At 35.8% G+C, this 20,266-nt stretch overlaps 4 protein-coding genes and 3 non-coding genes across 9 annotated transcripts; 5 read left to right on the forward strand and 2 right to left on the reverse strand.

Moving 5' to 3' along the window:
* Positions 1–1,321: 1,321 nt before the first annotated feature.
* LOC109165713 (nucleobase-ascorbate transporter 7-like) lies at positions 1,322–6,515 on the reverse strand. 3 transcript variants are annotated; one of them, XM_019314599.1, is made up of 15 exons: positions 6,301–6,515; positions 5,914–6,149; positions 5,230–5,327; positions 4,969–5,145; positions 4,785–4,885; positions 4,618–4,693; positions 4,463–4,522; positions 3,776–3,960; positions 3,555–3,651; positions 3,333–3,419; positions 3,006–3,064; positions 2,642–2,733; positions 2,457–2,534; positions 2,042–2,202; positions 1,322–1,739 (listed from the first exon to the last, which is right to left on the reverse strand). In XM_019314599.1, the coding sequence occupies exons 2-15, from the start codon at positions 6,005–6,007 to the stop codon at positions 1,521–1,523; spliced, it is 1,584 nt and encodes a 527-aa protein (XP_019170144.1). In that variant the 5' UTR covers positions 6,008–6,149; positions 6,301–6,515; the 3' UTR covers positions 1,322–1,520. The 3 variants fall into 3 exon arrangements, with proteins under 3 accessions (XP_019170144.1, XP_019170146.1, XP_019170145.1); XM_019314601.1 differs by having other exon boundaries at positions 5,914–6,186; XM_019314600.1 differs by lacking the exon at positions 6,301–6,515 and having other exon boundaries at positions 5,914–6,266.
* A 4,541-nt stretch (positions 6,516–11,056) lies between these two features.
* Positions 11,057–12,713, forward strand: LOC109165877 (cysteine-rich and transmembrane domain-containing protein A-like). Its single transcript, XM_019314853.1, has 3 exons — positions 11,057–11,324; positions 11,431–11,617; positions 12,479–12,713. The coding sequence occupies exons 1-3, from the start codon at positions 11,273–11,275 to the stop codon at positions 12,522–12,524; spliced, it is 285 nt and encodes a 94-aa protein (XP_019170398.1). The 5' UTR covers positions 11,057–11,272; the 3' UTR covers positions 12,525–12,713.
* A 956-nt stretch (positions 12,714–13,669) lies between these two features.
* On the reverse strand, positions 13,670–15,634 carry LOC109165008 (LIM domain-containing protein WLIM1-like). The gene is made up of 6 exons (XM_019313597.1): positions 15,343–15,634; positions 15,123–15,219; positions 14,977–15,017; positions 14,766–14,858; positions 14,340–14,620; positions 13,670–13,807 (listed from the first exon to the last, which is right to left on the reverse strand). The coding sequence occupies exons 1-5, from the start codon at positions 15,475–15,477 to the stop codon at positions 14,387–14,389; spliced, it is 600 nt and encodes a 199-aa protein (XP_019169142.1). The 5' UTR covers positions 15,478–15,634; the 3' UTR covers positions 13,670–13,807; positions 14,340–14,386.
* Positions 15,635–15,812: 178 nt separating this feature from the next.
* On the forward strand, positions 15,813–15,884 carry TRNAP-CGG. The gene has a single exon. It is a non-coding gene; the product is annotated as a tRNA-Pro (tRNA).
* Positions 15,885–15,993: 109 nt separating this feature from the next.
* On the forward strand, positions 15,994–16,065 carry TRNAP-AGG. The gene has a single exon. It is a non-coding gene; the product is annotated as a tRNA-Pro (tRNA).
* A 98-nt stretch (positions 16,066–16,163) lies between these two features.
* On the forward strand, positions 16,164–16,235 carry TRNAP-AGG. Its single transcript has one exon. It is a non-coding gene; the product is annotated as a tRNA-Pro (tRNA).
* Positions 16,236–16,648: 413 nt separating this feature from the next.
* LOC109164853 (probable beta-D-xylosidase 5) lies at positions 16,649–18,511 on the forward strand. The gene is given in 6 exon segments (XM_019313399.1): positions 16,649–17,276; positions 17,279–17,337; positions 17,548–17,717; positions 17,803–17,902; positions 17,905–18,166; positions 18,280–18,511. Coding segments are annotated over 6 exon segments (1,359 nt in total). The 3' UTR covers positions 18,420–18,511.
* The last annotated feature ends 1,755 nt before the right edge of the window (positions 18,512–20,266 follow it).

Raw genomic sequence — 20,266 nt, forward strand, 5'->3', positions numbered from 1 at the left:
TTAGCATGTAATGGAGATAGATAGATGCATGTGGGATATGATATATATTGATATGAAATGATATGATATTGAATGAATGCATATATGCATGGATGGTCCATAAATCTGGAGATGGGACGCTTTCGATCGATCCAATATAATATGACAGTGAAAGCCACCCTAGCTCGCTCAAAACACCACACTTTTCTCGCCATGTGATTGAGGTTTCAGCTATTACAGGATTATATTCATATTCATGTGTGGATTAGACTTGTCAAATTCCTTCTTCTTTTTCTTAATATAATAAATTCTTTTTTTTTTCTTTTTGAAAAGATTTTGTACTTTCTGCTTGTTTTATCTTATGATACTGATTATTGCTATTATTATTCTTGTTATTATTTGAAATGTCTAACTGTTATGATGTGAAGTTTATTCAAAAAAGAGTTTTTTTTTTTTTTTTAAATAATTGTTTCTCTTTCTAGCAATTTCTTCGGTATCATGTAATAAAGCATTCACTCGATAAAAGAATTAGTATACATATCATTTTCAAGTAATAATGGTATTTTTCTTCTTGAATTATGACGTGATAATATAAAAAATTTTAATTTATTAGTTACGATGAATTGACTGATTTCATCTCGTTTTAAAATACAATTTGTTTTTTTTTTAAAGATATTATAAAATTTTCTTTTATAATATCATGAGGCAAGAAATTGTAATTTTTCAAAACTTTTAAATTTAAAAATCCCTTAAAAAAAAGTTTTGAATTGGTATTTGATTGTACGGCGTAGTAAAAGAAGAAGAAAAAAAAAAGATAAATATTTATTTTCTTTACAATTGATGAAATAAAGATTTATTCCTAGCTACCGACGTTAGTACAAGCGTACAAGCAAGGATCGGAGCGAAGAGGCTTTACATGCAGGTGACGACAACCTGCGCCACGTGGGAAGGTGGTCTGCTTTGTGGGCCCCATCACAATCTGTCTACTCATCCATTTACGACTTTGTCGTCTTCACAAGTACGCCGTACGGACCACCTTCATGTTTCATGGCCCATTCAGCCCAATACTGTTACTTCACTCTTGGCCCAGCCCAAATGTTTTCGCATGTTTCTATAGCACAAATTATATCGTGCATCAGGGTACACAATGCATTGTGCGATCAAACCAAAACGACGTCGTTCTATTTGTTTAATAGAAAATAAATTACTAAAAAAATATTAATTTCATTGTTTGATTAGATTTAAAATTGTAAAGAATATCGATTATAAAGACTTTATGCATTTATACAATATTAGATTAATAATAATAAAAGTAATAATAATTAAGAAAGAATAAGAAGGGTAAAATAATCACACCCATTATATTATACTAACATAAAACTTTATGATTGAATACAAATTAAATTTTTATCTACTATAATGCAACACATTTCTTTTCTCTAATGTGTATGGAAATGGTTGCAGATTCCTGAGGTCTTCAGGGATGACATATCGACAAGTCAAAGATGAAAGCTCCGGCGGCCGGCGGCCGGCGGCATGGCTTACACCGAAGGGAAGTAGGTGGAAAGATTATAGGGCAAGGAATAGAACTCTGCACTCCGGGCATCTCTCTCAAAGTACTTGAACTTAGCCCACCAATGCCTCCCACTGTCTCTTCTGCTCTGGGCATGGCTTCTTGCAAGGGTCAGGTCCAAGAACAGGGCCACTATTCCGGCCACCGTCGCCGGAGAAGTGAACACTACTTGCATCATCCCGTTGAACTGCAGATTTATTCCATTCAAAGTTTAGTGATGAGCATATACTACAGGTAACAGGGTCAATAGTACTCAAAATAAAAAATAAAAAATGGAAGGAATCTCAGGTTTCTGAGTGACGAGGAAACCCGCAACCACTATCATACACAGCAAATGAATAAACCAGCTTAGGTTGTCCGTAGCTGATCGGCTCAAACCAGGAAGACCAATAGGCTGCTCCTGATTGGGAGTTAAACTTGTAACTTTGTGGTTATCAAGTAAACAGTCTAACTAACTTGACTAGGAAAATCTAAAGTTTTTGTTCTTACCCAAGCAGAGTGTGTGTGTACAGGGCCATGATTAGCTGTTATGATATAGCCATTGAAGTATTGTGGCACTGAGAGTCCCATGAAAAATGAGAATCCTAGGATGAACTTTGTCCTGAAGCTGTTAAGGTTGCAGAACTGGAGTAAACCAAGGCCTGCAGAAGCTGCATGCCAGACACAATATAACAGAATCATGAATCATGACAAATAAATTTTCGTTGGCTCTGATACCATGTGAGAGTATGAACTCCAGCAATTCATTCATCGTAAACACAAACAATAAATAGAGTACAGAGCATGAAAGCATGAAACTAGTTACACCTAAACCACAAGACTAGACCAACATAACAAATAATATACTAAGTCTTAACACTGTCTTTGTCTCAAACAGAAGCGTAATTTGATTAGATTATCTTACACATGAAGGCGAACAAGACGCAGTAGAGAGCTCCCACGATTGGCAATGGTATGGATGCAACAACTGCCCCAAACTTTCCTGCTCATTTAAAACGAAGAACATCAGACTCGTTTGTTTGCTGGCAAAACTAGTCCAAGAAAGCAAGCAATAAACTGTTAACTGTTGCAGAAGATCAGATAACTCACCTAGTATGGAAAAGAAAAGCATAAAGATAGCTGATATTTGAACCACCCTTCTGCTCCCCACTCGCGTCAATGCCAAAAGACCAACGTTTTCGCTGATGGAAACAGAATTCGGGCTTAGGAAAGCATACGATGATGTTCAAAGATGTTGAGCATAATATAGTATCAGTTCAACTGTCAGTTTAGACTTTTAGTTGAGCCAGAAGGGTTCAGAACAGAAGTTGGCCTTAGGAAGGCCTATGGTCATGTTTGAAGGTGTTGAGCATAATATAGTATCAAATATAAATAACTGCATAATTCAACTGTCAGTTTAGACTTTTAGTTGAAACGGAACACATCTGTCAACTGAAGGGTTCACGAGGCTTACACTGAGACGGTAGATCCAACGCCCGTTCCCCACAAACCATCAAACAGAATGCCCATTCCCTGAATGTCCAAAACACAGTGAATACTCCAAATGAAAGAAATGTGTTATGGAATATATTTAATATATGAAATCTCTATAGATTAGGCAGTCTTAGAGATTTAGATAGGTAGGCATATGAAAACTTGTTTCCTATTCGAAGTCTTCTAATATGTATTTATAGGGCTTTGTATTCTCTTCTCTATAAGACAGTATACGACAGCATATTCAGAAATCTTCTCTTTACTTTCGTAACAAAATGTAATGGTACATTGTGGTGTTGCTACTTACCAACCAGCCAATGCCGCGGCTTATGACAGAAGCCGGTGGGTGGGTGGCACTACCGAACCTTGCAGCTGCAATAAACGATCCAGTAGACTGCAGAAATGAATGAAGTAGCGATCCATTACTAAGAAATTGTGTTCTGTCTAGATTAAACTATGTTTCAAAGTTTAAGAAGGATCCTCAATTTCTCTAATAGTTCTATAAAATCATGTAAATTTAGATATAAACCTCGATTATAGCAACGAAAGCTGCAGCTAGCATGATGAGAGTTTCTCCAGCATTGACAGTGGGAGTGCCCCATTGCCATGGATATGGAAATCTTATCCTGCATTTTGAACAAGACATTTCATTGTCAGTTAAAACGACCGGAAAACAGTTTATATCAAAAACCAGAACTTAAAAGCAGGGAGGATTTGAAACATCATATGCAAACATTTGTCTCAGCTCACCACGAAGCGCCACTGATAAGCCCAGAGCGGTCTACACGGCAACTGAACTGAGTCTGAAGTGGTCTATTTTTGTACGCACCCGCTACAGTCAAGAGGGCAGCGAATGTCCATACTATCCCCACCGAAAACAGGACTGCATATCTGTCAACCACGGGTCGATTGGATTTCCACCATTGTGGAATAAACTGCAAAAAAAATGGTAACATCCAAAAATAAGCTTAGTTCCAAGCTTATCCTCCTAAAGTCCTATAGTACCATTGGAAGAATTAATGTCAGGATCTGTCCTTTTTGTTGAAAAATAAAGAGTTAGAATAAAGAGTTAGGTTTATCTATAGAGTTGTGTCTGTTTATGAATAGGTGTCAGTTATGGGTAGTTACTTACAGTTATGTGTTTGTATATATATATGTACTATGTTTCTTTATTAGAAACACAGATAATACTAATATATTTCAGTCTTATATACATTTTCTATTCCTTGATTCTTTATCATCGCTTCCGCCTAACTGGCGGGTGGTGTTATTCTCCACCCGCCAGGCCATTCTATCTTCCAAATTTAACACTTTTCACTGATATGTTTTCGGGTTCTGTTTGCAGAACACTTTTTCGTGTTCGATGACTTTGTAGATCCCTTGTTTGTACAGTTTCGTTAGCCAAGAATTATACAATACTAAAGAATCGAATGTTACCTGAGAAAACAGTATTAGAATAATCAACTCTGGAAGGCCAACCTCAACACATTCCGCTAGCTGCAACAAAGAGAAAAAAAGAATCAAAATATGAAACAAAAACTGGTCGAAATCCAAAGATGTTTATTAACAATGGCTCCCGCAGAAACATTTACCAGTGGGAATCCATGTTCATAAAGCCCGAGGCCAACGAGGGTTACCAAAGGGACAGCAGAAAGAGGACAAAGGAACCTACGCTTTCAAGATACAAGAACTAAGTCTAAAATTTCTCGAAAAAGAACAATTAGTGGTAATAAAGAAATGCTTGTGTGGATAAAGGCACCTCACAATAATTCTCCAGAGTCCAAGAAATCCAAATAGTATGGGAAGTATAGATGAAACAATAAGAGCCCCTTGCATTCCTCGCAATGTGTGTTTAAACCTCTGACAATGAACAACCAAGAAAAGTGAGAAGATGAAGTATAGAAATGAATGCAAATTTGAAGCAAAAGTCTGCATATGTCAACCTCACGAGGATCGAGATATGCCTGGAATCTACTAGATAACGCAACATATATAACTGGAATTATGAATCGGTATGATCCACCAATCACAACAGGAAGCCGGGATCCAAACCAAGATTGCAACAGTGTGTTCACCCCCGAAACAAAGAGCAATGTTTGTACCAATTCAGCTTTCTCCCTCTGGTATACATACCTAAAATCCATGAGAAAACGCATACACACATACGTGAACCATAGAAAACTACAAAAAGCCAAAAACCTCACATTTGTGCCGCCCATTTGAGGAACAATGATGGTGGGAATGATAACAGTAGTCCCTAGCATGACGAGATAGTGCTGAAAACCCAGAATGATGGCTTCGGCTGCATTAATCAATTGCAAGAGCTAAGGATTAAACCCGTGCTTAATGCTGATAGGAAATTGAGAACAACCCAACCAAAAAGTTGAGACCTTTTCTTCTTCCTAATCCTATTTCTTAGAACATATTCATCTAACAAAGATTCAATTAAATACACTGGAAAAAGTGAAAAACCAACACTGCATTCTACCCAGTAGCCATAGACTAAAGATGTAACTCCAGCCAAGTTCGTCAAGTTGTTGGCTTGGTAACCACAAGATTACGAGTTCAACTCCCGGTGGGAGCAATCTATTAGTTTTCTTGGTTTGAACTGGTTTGCTATGGGCAACCTAGGCTGATTTACCTCCTTATTATCGTCTTTTGTCAGCTAAGATCACAAGGCGGGTTTACCCCGTACCCACCTTGAGGTGGTACCCAAAAATGTAAAATTTACAGGATCATCACATCACTAGCTACTAAAGGCAAAATGCTGACACAGAGATCAATCTGAAAAAGGGGTAATTGATAGTATGATTATATAACCTCACACAAAAGAATCAGAAAATGAACAACAATGATTAACAAAATGTGAATATTGTAAAGAAACCTACCCCAAGAAGGGTTGCTATTGACACAGAAATCAACACCGGGGAGTTGATCCTTCACAGGGTGAGGCCCAAATTCATCCTCCTTAGCTCCTGTCATCTCTCTAAGTTCAAGAAAACCCAGGGGAAGCAAGGAAGAAGCTAAGAACTCTATCAAATAAAAATCTCTTTTTTATGTTCAGATATATATATATGATCAGTCCCAGCCTGACATGTTTCACGTCATCATGCATGCGTATAACCTGCAAATTAATTTTGAAGGACTCCTTTAAACTGAAACTGAAAAAGAAAGAGGATGAATGAATGGAGGATAGGGTTGTTGAAACTGAAAGCCAACAACCTTTTAGAATTCTGAGACTCCAAGAATATTATTCTTGAAAAAAAAGTTATTACCTTCCCTCTTGAAAAAAGTTGAAAACTTTAAGGATTAAGGTTCCAGAAGTAGTACAGATTGGTGTAATTACAGGGAAGAAGAGAGATAAGTACTTTTATGTCTGCAATTCAAGCTGAATTTTGGTTTCAGCTTTAACGCAGAGTGGAAATTCAGGCAGCCTGAAGAATTTGGACAAGCTTTTTTCTTGTCCGTTACTACCAAATTCCCATAATTTCATGTGTTTTGTTCTGGAGAAAGGTAAATTTGGTCAGAATCATTTAATATAAGTCAGCAGAAAGATTAATGCAGATCAACTAATCTATTTGTTTTTGTACAAATTAATGTTTTATAAATATGTAGGCAGGTGACATGTCAATTGGGATGAGATACTAGCACTAGAAAACCAACCAAAATTGCTCTTTTGATAGTATATTACTCACCATTTTGAGCAAAAATTAAAATATAATTTTTTTGAATGATATTGAATATTAATGTAAGCGTTAATGATACGCTTTTAAAACGTTACGAGATTAAATAGATGGTTGCGGCGTTAGTAAAAAGAATTAGTGACAATCGTCATTTTTTGCATAAAATCATATCGAACTTTTGCTTTTTGGCCTAATGCGTTAGTGAATGGATTGGAGATGGCTCAGCCGTGAACGACGAGATGACCTACAATATGAAAGTGACAAAAGATATTCTCAAAGTCAAATAACTAAGTATATCTAACCTTGCTGAGTCAAATACATTGTAACAGAGTCGGTAATACTCAAAAAAATACATCATTATTTCTTTATTATCTTTAAAAAATAGTGAGAATCATCATTACCCTAATTATTAGACATTTCTTGTTATGGGTGACCACATACTACAAGAATTAAGTCTATATATACAATCTTATTTTCTGCAAAAGGTTATTGTTATATTATTTTAATATTCTTTTGTAAGGGACTAAGGGTATACATACATACATACATACATATATATATATATATATATATAGCTGGTCAGAGGAAGGTGCACCAAACTAAAACCAACACGAAGAAGAAGAAGAAAAAGGGATGTTATGGTCAGAATAATCCTAATGAATTTCTGGTAGATGGTCAACCAAGAAATTCAAATACCAAATTTCTTATTAAAAAATAAAAACGCCTTTTTATCTTGTTTTATATGTCCTATTCATGGGTTAATTCAAATACTTCTTTTTTACTTATTTTATAATATATTCTTATAATTTTTGAATTTATTATTTTGTGTTTAATAATACTTTAAAAGTAGTTTTAAATATATAAACTATATATATTAATATTAATTTAAATCATAAATAATTTTATCTAAGATTCATTAATTTGACTAGATAAATAAAAAGGGACATGACAATACTTAATGTGCATTTCGTTAAGGTAATCTTGAGTTTTCCATAAGATCTTTTGTGGCGTAGATGAGGGCATGAGTGTGTCACTTTAACAGTATAACGTTACAAATCATTTTTTTTAAACAAATGTTGAATTGAAGGCCCAATTACTAATGGGCTGTGGTTACAACTATTGCTCATGCCAGTGTAGCCCAAATTGATGGGCTTAAGACGTGGGCCTTCCATTATCCATCTTATATCAGTCCATCTAAAAAGGGTATTAGTATGCTTGTACATAATTTGATGATTACGGCCCGCTAATCCAACTATAAAGTCAAATGATCGATTATGTACGTGATGGGTTATATTTACTCGATTGGTCGAGTAGCCCAAGCTACACCACTAGATAGGCATGGCAAATTATATCGTGGAATTTTGCTCCAATACACAAAGTTTGACTTCATAAGGTACACAATTCATGTTCATAATGCACATAATTCATGTTTATAATACACACACATAAAGACGATATAATGAACATGAATTATGTGTATTATGTTAAATGTTTATGTGCCCTTAACTATATAATACACAGAATTCATGTTCATAAGGTATATAATTCGTGTTTATGTGTATGTGTATTATGAACATGATTCTGTATTGGACAAGTGTCCACAAGTACGGTGGACCCTGATCCACGATATAACGATTGGATAGGCATAGTTTAAATCATTATTGTGTGGATCATGGTCCACATAGCTGTGTGAATTACACTATCGAATAATGTATGTTCATCACACAAATAATGTACTTTTAATATATTAAAAGTGTACATTATATTCAGGAAAAATACTTTTTTTTGTATAATGTACATTCAGTATATGAATAATGTACTTTTATTTTTTTAATATATTAAAAATATACGTTTTGTTATGGTTCACACAACAATGTGTGGATCATGGTCCATAAAATAATTTGTCGGCATAGTTGGCTCATGACTGAGGCAAAAGGTTGAGTTTGAGAGAGGAAAAGAGTGTGATTTGAGGCTAGATGCAATTAAACGACAAACTGACCTAACGAGACAATCAAGAGGAGAAGCGTGAAAACATGATAATAAGGGTCCATTTGGAAAGTAGGAAAATGACTTTTGGAAAATGAGTCATTTTCCTTTCCTGTGTTTGGCTGCACAATGGAAAATTGTCTTTTGGTGTTTGGTTATTTTCCAGAAAATGAACAGAATGGCATGAACCAAGCAAAATCATCAATAAACAATCCATAAACACTCAAGCATTTCACTGGTTTCCGATGCGGAAACCAGTGACTCTGGTTTTCCGCATCGAAAACCAGAGCCACTAGTTTTCCTAGCCGGAAACCAGCTAGGGAAATTAATGAAGAAGCCCATAACATTTTCCGGTTGTGGGTGAAGTCTGGGAGAAGAAGCACTGAAGGCTAGCAGCGTGTGTTTAGATTTTAGAAGATGAAAAATGACTTCCCAAAAAAAGGGAAAGTCATTTTCCGTTGACTAGCTAGCATTTTCCTTTGACCACTTCATTTTCAGCCTACCCAAACACTAGAAACCCGAAAAAATGATTTCCAGAAATCATTTTCCGGATTTCCAAACAGATCATAAAAGAATTTAGTATAGGGCGACCTCATGTATAATATAAATAACTCATTTGACTCTACTCAAAGAGACATTTTGTACTTACTTCACTATGTACATCTTACTCAACTATTATACCTAATCAACTAAAGTCTCTCAACCGATTGATTGGACATATTGCTTATATATTCCTTTAATTTACTTTACCAATCACACCATAAAAATCTCTTGAACCCCAATGTAATTTACGTTATTAATACTTTAAATTATGTTAAAGAACTATTAATCAGCTTTTATCCCTGAATCATGTTTAAATTCTTCCGAAAGGTTGAACCCCAACCTTCCACAAAGGTTAGACTTTTACTCACCGCATACAAGGAACCCCCTCACTTTGAGAGGTAGCTCCCACACTGCTGTTGATGATACTCGATCCCTGGTGATTCTTTCAAAGTTTCACTTCTATGACCAGTTAAGCTGCCCATGCAAGTAATCGTGTTTAAATTAAGTTTACAGTAGTAGAGATATTGCAAAAATATGATACTTGATACATGAGTTGACCAACAAGCTGTGTTTAATTGGTCGAGGGCTCGTTTGATGACGATGACAAGCAATATAACTTATATTAAAAAAATATATTGGGAAATGTGTTATTTATTTATTTTTTTTGGGAAATGTGTTATTTATTATTGACTATAATATAATTTTTTTTTTCAAATTTGGTCAACATATTTTAAATTTTTTAGTTTGAACTGTAGAGTATTATTTTAGATTTTTTTTTTTCATGGGGACCACCTATAGTTTAATTCCGCCCGTAAAATTGTAAGAAAAATGTTATAATAATTGTAAGAATTACAGGGTTAACTGTTATGCATTCTTAAATTATTTATCTAATTATCTCTAATCAGTTTGGTTTGTGTGAATGGTCATACACTCTCATTTTTTAAGAGATATCGAGAGTTTAAACCTCCTCTCATACCCCTTAATTGGGCTGGGACCGGTGCTAATGAGGATTATCTTGGAGGCTAGTCCCCCCACTCTCATGTGACAAACAACTCAATAATTATTAAATTGTTGTTTGGTGTTAGGGGAATATCCTTAGCAACTATAGCAAATCAATAATTATTAATTTGTTGATTGGTGTTAAGGGAATATCCTTAGCAACTATGCCAACCAAAACTCTCGTGGCCTCGTTGGTGCATAGGTGACGGGGTCGTTTTGGAGCTTCAAAGCATCCAATTTTTTGTTAATACATGCAATCATATGTTTCATTCATAATAATTGATGACGCTGAAAGGGGTCATGGAGTTAATAAAACATGAATTTCATATAATAAAATTTTAAATTCGATTGTTATTTTGGGTGTTAGTTTAGTAAATAACTGATTGAGTTTAATTAGCTGATTGTAGAATGATGTTTGATAAATTAATTGTTAGTTGATAGCTGATTATATATAGAATGATTTTCTCAAAAAGCTTATAGAAAAAACGGCTTTGAGTAGCTTTTTGAAGTTTAGTGTTTTGGAGCAGTAAAGTGTTACAAAAGGCTAATTAATCAAACACTCATATTGGTTATTTAACCAAGTCAAACGACTAATTAATAATGGTCAAATAAGTAAAATTGATTAATAGGTTAACTATTTTACCAAACATGATTATTCTAGATCGAATCTGTCACACAGGGTTATGACACGCATGACACACCTGAGAACAATTATGTTTAACAATTGAGTACTAGTTGATCTATCTATGCGGGGACAATTGTTTTTCTTAATATAGAAGCAAGGAAAAAATAAAAAAGAAAAACATATGACGCGCATGATACGCGCATTCTCCCAGTCCTATATAGTTAATGTCGTCCCTGATCCTTTCCTAGTTGTAACCTCTTACCTGTCTAATATAGCATTTTATCTGTCGTTAACACCCCTATAAATCTCATTATATCCAACTCTGTCCCCTATCTCTTGCGTCTAGTACTTTTGCTTCTCTCTCGAGGTTGATTTAGCGTCAGTCTACCAAACTCCGGGAAAAGTCCGATCATGAGTTATTACGATCAGGGCCATCCTCCCGTCGGCGTTCCTCCTCCACAAGGTATATATAATCCGATTTGTTGCTTCAGTATTGGGTTTGTGATTGTTATTGTTTGGGAATTGTCGGATCTGATGGAGTTTCGTGTTTTTTTTATGTGAATTTTAAGGTTATCCGCCTAAGGATGCTTACCCGCCGCCGGGTTACCCCCCGCAGGGGTACCCTCAAGGAGGCTATCCTCCGCAGCAGGGATATCCGCCGCAGCAGGGGTATCCGCCGCCGCAGTATGCTCCCCAGTACGGTGCTCCTCCGCCGCAGCAAAAGCAGTCCAGTGGCGTCGGCTGCATGGAAGGATGGTAAGTTCGCCGCTAGGCCACCACCTTTTGTTATCTGTGTTTATTGTATGTGACTTTTGGGTTAGATCTGGTTAATATTCAGAAGAGTTGACTCTGGGTAATATGCGGTTGTTCCGCCGAGTCACGTTGACTTTGGATAAGATTGATCTTTTCCGCCTGTTGACTCGCCGGAGCTACGCGGTTGCGCTGTGTGCGCGACGTTTTTATCATCGGTTACCTTCCCGTTTGAACTGCGTCGGCGGTGGCTCCGATGGCTGTCACCGTCACCGTCACGTGAACAATATGACCTGCGACAGATTGCCAGAATACCATCTCCATCTTTTGTTTGGTGTTCAAAATTTAGTGCTCACCCATCATTGGGCCACCTGTCTTTGGTATTTCTTGCCGGAAAATATTCTCTGATTCTTATCCATTTCATTTCCATCTCTTACTAATTAATCAAATTAGTTAAATGTTAATTGGTAATTACAATATTTCAAGTTTAATTCACATTAAAAGTGATTTATTGATCTTTTTGATTTGAGTCAATCAGCTATAGACAATTTATATTGATTTACTTTTTATAGTATTTTGTCCGATAAAATTATAATATAAAGTTTATCTAATGTACATTTTACGTTGTGATTGATTAAACATACAATTATGTGTATTTAAATGTCACAAATTTAATTTTGTTTAACATCTTTTTAATTGAATTTGTTAAAACATGATCTTTATAATACAATGTATATCTATTATAATTTACATACTATTACACACAAAAGATTTTCTCACCGGACATTGTACTTGTGCAGTTGTGTACTTGTAGTGTTTCATTAAAATGGGTGAAATTTGATAAAAGTTGTGTTGTACGTCTTGCAGTTTGGCTGCGCTGTGCTGTTGCTGTGTTCTAGAAGCATGCTTTTGATCGACGGGCCGCCGGCGCATCATGGCCGTGAGATTGTTTCTATCGTATGATTGAGAAGTGCCATAGTAGTTAGCATTTACTTTTGTATTCTGTCATTTGATAAATAATTTGGACCGCCGTTTCAAGACAACCTTATAGCTCGCTGTACTTAATGGATTATTGCTTCAAAAGTGTTTATTTCTAATTAAACATGGTAAAACTCCAAACGTTTGCAAAAAAATAAATTAAAAAATTTAATAATTTTCTATTTTAAAATGGATCTGCATAAAACTGTATCAGCGTTTGGTTGGAGGGAATTTAAATTCTATTTCCATTTAATTTTCACCTAATTCCAAAGACCACTAAATTCCTTAGTTTGATTATAAGAAATTGCAATTCCACAAAATGAAAATTCCCAGTAATTTTTTTTCTTGTAAAGATATTAGAATTTAAATTTCCACTAATTCATCTCCCATAAAGTTTTACAATTTCTTTTCTACATAATTTCATCACTCCAACCAAACGTCCGCGGGTGGTTGGGATGTTCATTTCATATATCCTTTCACAAGTGCAACATTTGGTGGTGGTGGTGGATGGTGCACTATCAATCTGTAACTGTCATCCCATCACCACTTATACATATATATATATACACGTTTGGAGCACATCAGCAGTGGAGTGACGATAAATTGATAACCGGCCTCCACAATAGATGTCTATTTATAAATCAAGATCATTTTGTCTTTTAACAAAAATGACGATATTACTTGGGGTGAACCAAAGTGTATTTCTTTTTTTGAAAGTAATTGCATGTCAATTTGGGTGTTAATTAAGATTCATTATTTATACACAAATATTTGCCCGGCCTTTAGTCATGCCCAATAAGAATTAAATGTCCTCAATATGCTTAATTGTTGATATCTGGTTGCGCAACAATATGGGTCTGAATTGAACCAACATAATTAAATAACCCACAATTCACAATATGGATTTTAAGTTTCGTTTAAAATCTATGTAAGTGGAAGGTCGGGGTCAGTCTACACATCTTCAAAATTTCGTGATACGCAATTTTAAGAATTTGTTATTATCTATATGGTGTGTGATAATCTATACCTATAATAAATTAATAATGCTTGATATAAGTCAAGATGGAATTTATTGTAACTAAAATTATTCATAACTTTTTAAATAACAATATTACAAAGAATCTCAAAACATGCATTATTTTGAGATTCAAGTACAAAAATAATGTTACCTTTCTGATCACACCGAAACCACACAAAACAAACTCCATTCTCAACAATGCCAGAAGCAGGGCCGGCCCAGAGAGGTGGGCAACATGGGCACCCGCCCAGGGCCCAATGTTGAAAGGGGTAACTTGAATTTTTATTTTTTGATAAAGTTAAGAGAAAAATTTTTCTTGCATGAGCAGAGATTTGAACTCACAACTTTAAAATTATTATTTAACATTAAATCTACTTAACAATTACAATCATTTAATATAATAATTCAATTAATAGATACTCCGTATATATTAGAGAATATTAAGTTAATTTAACTTCATATAGGGGCCCAAAATTTGAATGATCACTATTTCGGGATTAGTCCAACTGATTTTTTTTTTAAACAAATAAAGTCTTAACAAATTAAACGTTCACAAAAATTCAAAGTTATCATTGAATTATTTTCAATTAACACAATCTTTTAAACTATATATATATATATATATATATATATATATATATATATATATATATATAAACATTTTAACTTTATATATTATAGGCCCTAATTTTTACTTTGTCCCGGGCCTATAAAATGATAGGACCGGACCTGGCCAGAAGGACAAATTAAATCAGATAAGTCAAGATTGTTGACGTTGTTTAGGAAGCTGGGGCGACCTCCAGGGCAGCCGGCGGCGCGTTCTCAACACTCGCGCCGCCGGCGATCTCGTTTTCCAGCTGGCTGTAGTTGCCTTTCTGCTTGAAGAGCTGGATATGGTGGTGCTTGCAGTACAGCTTCCCCTCGTGTGCTATGAAGTTCGATGGGCTTATCGTGCATCCTCCATAAGAGCATTTGAAGCAGGCCTTATGGTACGCCGTCCCATTAACCGCAACCTTAAAAACATCAAACAGTACACTTTCTTTTAGGCTACGAGATTGAGAAACCGCGAACAGACGGGCTCAAAACAAGTGGACGACATTCTGACCAACTTGACTGGGATTGGTTTTATGATCATATCATTGGTATGTATATATATACCTTCTCGATGGGATACACAGTCTTGGTGCAGCCCACACACTTGGTGGTGGTGCCTACAAACATACTGGAGATCTTGTTTCCTGCAGCCAGTTTCTGATCATAAATGAAAATGCATATAGTTCCAGTCAGTAATTGAAGGCTTATATAAACATATATAGTCAAGATTTCATCTGATCTTGGAAGCATATATAATCAAGATTTCAATATATACCTCAGCGTCAATGGCTTTTTCTGTCTTGGTCTTGGGAGTTCCTGATCATGCATAAAAAATGGTATATATTAATCAGTTATTTCCCCGGGTTCTAATATCAAACTGAATAATGTATTTCTCAAAAGGTAAGGTAGGGTTTTAATTACCATCGAAACTCTTGTCCAAGCTACCAGTTCTCTTGAACAGCTGATCATAGTGAGGCCTGCAATACAATACACCTTCGAAGGAGTTGAAGTTGCTTAGCTGCAGACAACGTACACCAAATCAATCTTCGAGATTAGATTAATTATTGTATATATGGATGTAACAATATAATTAATAGAATTGAATGATGGATATGTATGTTTAGATTAGAGATGGACGGACCTTGAGGGTGCCCTTGCAATGGTAGCAGCGGAAACATGCCTTGTGAAAAATGCGGTTGTCAGCGGCGAGGCGGTCGACGAGGTAGACGGTCTTGTCGCAGGCGGTGCACTTCTGAGTTGTTCCTGCGAAAGACATTATTATATTTGAGAGAGAAAGGTGCAGTGGAGATCGAACAATAATAAGGAATTGCAGAAGAAGATCAGATGATATAAGTCTCCTGCTTCCTTTTGTTCTCTCCCTCCCCGGCCTCTCTCTCTCTCTGTGTTTGCCAATCTCTGGTTGGGTGGTGTTGCAATGGAAGGAATTAATGCAGGAGAAAGGAGGTTTTAAAGGAGCGGAACAGAGAAAATATGGCAGTGCGTTGCGGATCATCGCCAGATGGAATTCGTCATGGCCATTGAAATGCACTTAGCGACCACAAAATATAATTTAGCAGGCAAAAGAAATTATAGCGGATGAAAAAACAAACAGGGCATTTGGTCTAGTGGTATGATTCTCGCTTCGGGTGCGAGAGGTCCCGAGTTCGATTCTCGGAATGCCCCTTTTTTTTCCCCTACAGATTCCATTCCTGAGTCTGAAGAATTTTTCCTCATTGTAAACTAATCAACACAAACGAGCCTTTAAATATTTAAGAAATCCTTCGAAGCATGTGGGCATTTGGTCTAGTGGTATGATTCTCGCTTAGGGTGCGAGAGGTCCCGAGTTCAATTCTCGGAATGCCCCTTTTCCATCTTGCAAATTCCATTCCTGAGGCTGAAGAATTTTTCTCGGTGTTAAACTAATCATAAATCTATGTATTTAAGAAAACTTGTAAAGCAAGTGGGCATTTGGTCTAGTGGTATGATTCTCGCTTAGGGTGCGAGAGGTCCCGAGTTCAATTCTCGGAATGCCCCTACCCTTGCTGATCGCCTTTTCCCAGCAACTGATCAAACTTGAAGATGATGCAATATATCACTATCAGCAAAAAAGCTTACTCTTGTGGGTGAGTTACTTGGCGTACACTACCATTAAAACTATATCTTCAAACACACCCCTGGGGACCATTAATCTTGTTGCTTAACAGCCTTAACCTTGCTAGTTCAGTAATCTTGGACAAACAACAGTCCCAGGATGAAAACCTATTCAAGAATGACTTATTCTCCTAAGCTAAACACAGGTGAATCAGCCCATGTTTTGCTGCAGAAGTTAAACACAGGTGAATCAGCCCATGTTTTGCTGCAGAAGTTTGGATGTTATTAGAATGGGAATTCACCTCTATATTATGCAGTAGATTTTAATTTTCATCATTCATTCATTCTAAGTAGACATGAAACACCCTTTTGTTATTCCTCTATTAGTGTTATCCTTTCTTGCAATACAATGTAGTCCTCAGCCACATTATGCCTGCGACAAGAATGACCCCAACACTACCACCTATACATTCTGCAACACTTCTTTGTCGTTTGCAGATCAAGCCAGAGACATAGTCTCTCGCTTAACGCTCAAAGAAAAGGCGGAGCAGTTGGTTAACACTGCTTCAGGAGTATCCAGGCTGGGCGTCCCGGCCTACGAGTGGTGGTCTGAGGCACTTCATGGCGTTTCCAACACGGGGCCCGGTGTTACTTTCAACGATGTAGTGCCAGGGGCTACAAGCTTCCCATCTGTCATCCTCTCGGGTGCCAGTTTCAATGCTTCCTTGTGGTATGCATTGGGACAGGCTGTGTCAACCGAGGCTCGAGCAATGCACAATGTTGGCTTGGCTGGTTTGACCTATTGGAGCCCAAATGTGAATGTTTTTCGCGATCCCAGGTGGGGGAGAGGCCAAGAAACTGCAGGCGAGGACCCTCTCGTGGTCGCCAAATATGCTGTTAACTATGTTAAAGGCCTGCAGGAGTTCAGTCCAGACTCAAATCCCAGAAAGGATAATAGACTCAAAGTTTCAAGCTGCTGTAAGCATTAACTGCTTATGATCTTGATAAATGGAATGGTGTTGATCGGTTTCACTTCGATGCTGAGGTAGATTATAGATTTATAGATAAGAGTATAAACACTGCCATTCTTACGATATCTGCAATTCACGGATGGAAATTATGGAATTTCTGACCACCTGAATGTGATCTTAAATCAAGTCGAAAGCCTTGTTCCGATCACTTTCAGGTGGTCGGAAATTCCATAATTTCCAGCAGTGATTGTTGCAGATAATTGATCATGGAAACAATGTTGCAGGTAACACCACAGGACTTGGAGGATACTTTTCAGCCTCCATTCAAAAGCTATGTTGAGGAGGGCCATGTTAGCAGTGTCATGTGTTCATATAATCGCGTTAATGGCGTTCCCACTTGTGCTGATCCGAATCTGCTCAAAGGAATCATCAGAGATCAATGGGGTCTAGATGGGTTTGTTTCTCACTATCTCTAAAATATGAACCACTTTCTTATGCAATCTGTATCTGCTAAGTCCAATATGGTTTAATTTGAGCAGATATATTGTCTCAGATTGTGATTCAATTCAAGTCTATTATGAAGCCATACATTATACTGCTACACCCGAGGATGCTGTTGCCCTTGCCTTAAAAGCAGGTCTTGTATTAACCTCAAGGACTCCAAATTTCCAACATTATATAGAGACAACCTTAAATTGCCAGGTTTTCAAGAGAAACTTGTGACAGATGTGGTTGGTGCCACTAATAATGCATCTGTCATTCTTGTTGTCATGTCCTCTAGCCCAATTGATATCACTTTCGCGAAGAACAATCGCAGGATTGGTGCAATTTTATGGGTTGGGTATCCTGGTCAAGATGGGGGAGAAGCCATAGCTCAAGTCATCTTTGGTCATTACAATCCAGGTACACTAATAATGCTAGCTAGCTCCAAGAAAACGTCAAAAAATCAAATCTTTAAGAATCATTCTTGTTCAAGATTCAAGAATCATATGTTTTCTGTTTTTGTCAGGTGGAAGGTCTCCATTTTAGCCTTGCAGATGGTGATGGGAAGAGGAAGGTGGTGACTGGTCTTCATTCCATTGTTGTTGGTGCTCCCAGTGAGCGCCAAGTTAGGCACTATTTCAATATCAGGCTGGCAGGGAAGGAGATAATGTGAACTGTAAACTCCATCTGATATAAGCTTATAACAGTTTATGTAATAAAATGAAAGAATAACTATATATGGTGTGATCATAGCTGTTGCTGAAATGCTGGGTAAAAGAAAATGTCTATCTGGTAGTCGAGTAGGTGCAGCATGATTCTTATACTAGAAAATCACGAGCTCGATTCATACTAATACCTTCTCAGTTGAGCTCGTTGCACATAATGTCTTCCTAATTTAGTTTGAGCGGGATTTACACAGGAGCTGGATAGATCATTAGAGAGAATCTCGTGAAAACCAATAAGAGACTAAGGATACATCTAGAGGTGAGCATAATTATAGAAAAAACTGACAAAATTGATAACCGATATAATCAAATTGATGGCTAATTATAATATTTGTGGTAACTGAAATTATAGGCACACATTACACATGAGCAATAGGGGATGGGAATTGAAAGATTGTGCATATCTCAATCTTTCATTACACGTTGAGTGCATTTTGGGAGCATCATGTCCATATACACCAATATATACGACAATAATCTGCCATTTTGAGGTGTCAATTGTCTCACATTAAACATGTGACCTTAAAAAATAAATGCAGTCATACACATGCGAGTTTTTGATAGGGTAAATACTGCAATGATATACGTGTAGCTTGTTGATAGGCTAAACCTTCGTCACTGACAAGGACCGTAGATTTCTCTGGTCGTATAAATATTATGGATTTATGGGTGAGTAATTATACTTAGGAAAATACAACTCTTACTCTTAAATTTTACTTTCTCTAACAAAATTTTGATTGTTACATTTTTATTGAGACCCAAAAAAGATTACTAAAATGATTAGTTTTTATTATTATTATTATTATTATTATTATTTTTAAGTTTCTCTAACAAATTTACAAATAATAATAATAAAATGCTTCATAGTGGTTTTCCTAATTAAAAAATTAATAAATTGTTAATATTTATGTATATTTTTTAAAATATTTACAAATACATACTTATATTTTTTGTTAACTTTGTACGTTTTTCATACGTTTCATATTTTGCATTTTTTATCCTCAAGTAATATACTTATTATTTATTTATTTATTTTAATAAAAAAAATATATTGCGATAGATTTTACACTTTACGAATATACTTATCATTGTTTTATTGGGACGTTTCATGAACCTTGACTATAAAAATATAATATCTTGAGTCTTATGTAATTTCATTAATTTAAGAGGTAAAACAAAATCTCCTATTTTGCAGGCTATTACACAACGGTATTTATAAGTTAAAGTATACAATTAAGATAGCTAGAGCTAAGCTGATCCTATTGGTATAGTTATATGAGTTATTACACATGTCGATTTTGAACAAAGCCGTTTGAAGACAATTCTAACCAAGTTAATCAGATAGTCTAATTGATTACCATAAGGTTTCAAATTCGATCCTTATAAAAAATGTCAGCTATGATTACTAGGTGAATTTCACTCTTAACGTACTTTCGGATAACTGCGTTAAGCTTTCCCATAACCCCAAACGCATAATTATGTTAAAAAAAAATGTCATTGTAATGTTCTTGAACTCATTCTTAATAGCCAAACATCACATTTGGCTTTTAAAATTATGGGGAAAATATCCTCTGATTTGTCTAACTCGTCAATTTGTTGTTTAAAGCTTTGGTATGATTTTACTATCCTTCCGTCTCATTTGATGTGTCTAGTTTAATTAACGAGGTTTGATTGAATTTTTTTTAATAATATTAAATTTTATATTAATATACAAAATTTTTATATTTAGAAAATATACTAAAAGTACTATTAAAATAAAAAAAATTAAATTAAAAAATAAGTTAAAATACTAAAA

Source organism: Ipomoea nil, unplaced genomic scaffold (assembly GCF_001879475.1).
Source record: "Ipomoea nil cultivar Tokyo-kokei standard unplaced genomic scaffold, Asagao_1.1 scaffold3069, whole genome shotgun sequence".
In the NCBI taxonomy this organism is placed as follows: domain Eukaryota; kingdom Viridiplantae; phylum Streptophyta; class Magnoliopsida; order Solanales; family Convolvulaceae; genus Ipomoea; species Ipomoea nil.

What these genes read in the sequence shown, in the direction of transcription:
- LOC109165713 (XM_019314599.1), bottom strand. Translation starts at nt 6,007, where the DNA reads ATGACAGGAGCTAAGGAGGATGAATTTGGGCCTCACCCTGTGAAGGAT. An exon ending in CTCAAATGGGCGGCACAAAT is followed by an intron (nt 5,146 to 5,229) that starts GTGAGGTTTTTG and finishes TATGTATACCAG; the next exon opens with AGGGAGAAAGCTGAATTGGT. An exon ending in TTCTAATACTGTTTTCTCAG is followed by an intron (nt 3,961 to 4,462) that starts GTAACATTCGAT and finishes TTTTTTTTGCAG; the next exon opens with TTTATTCCACAATGGTGGAA.
- LOC109165877 (XM_019314853.1), top strand. Translation starts at nt 11,273, where the DNA reads ATGAGTTATTACGATCAGGGCCATCCTCCCGTCGGCGTTCCTCCTCCA. An exon ending in CGGCGTTCCTCCTCCACAAG is followed by an intron (nt 11,325 to 11,430) that starts GTATATATAATC and finishes GTGAATTTTAAG; the next exon opens with GTTATCCGCCTAAGGATGCT. An exon ending in GTCGGCTGCATGGAAGGATG is followed by an intron (nt 11,618 to 12,478) that starts GTAAGTTCGCCG and finishes TACGTCTTGCAG; the next exon opens with TTTGGCTGCGCTGTGCTGTT.
- LOC109165008 (XM_019313597.1), bottom strand. Translation starts at nt 15,477, where the DNA reads ATGTCTTTCGCAGGAACAACTCAGAAGTGCACCGCCTGCGACAAGACC. An exon ending in ATTGCAAGGGCACCCTCAAG is followed by an intron (nt 15,220 to 15,342) that starts GTCCGTCCATCT and finishes CGTTGTCTGCAG; the next exon opens with CTAAGCAACTTCAACTCCTT. An exon ending in CTTGGACAAGAGTTTCGATG is followed by an intron (nt 15,018 to 15,122) that starts GTAATTAAAACC and finishes ATGCATGATCAG; the next exon opens with GAACTCCCAAGACCAAGACA.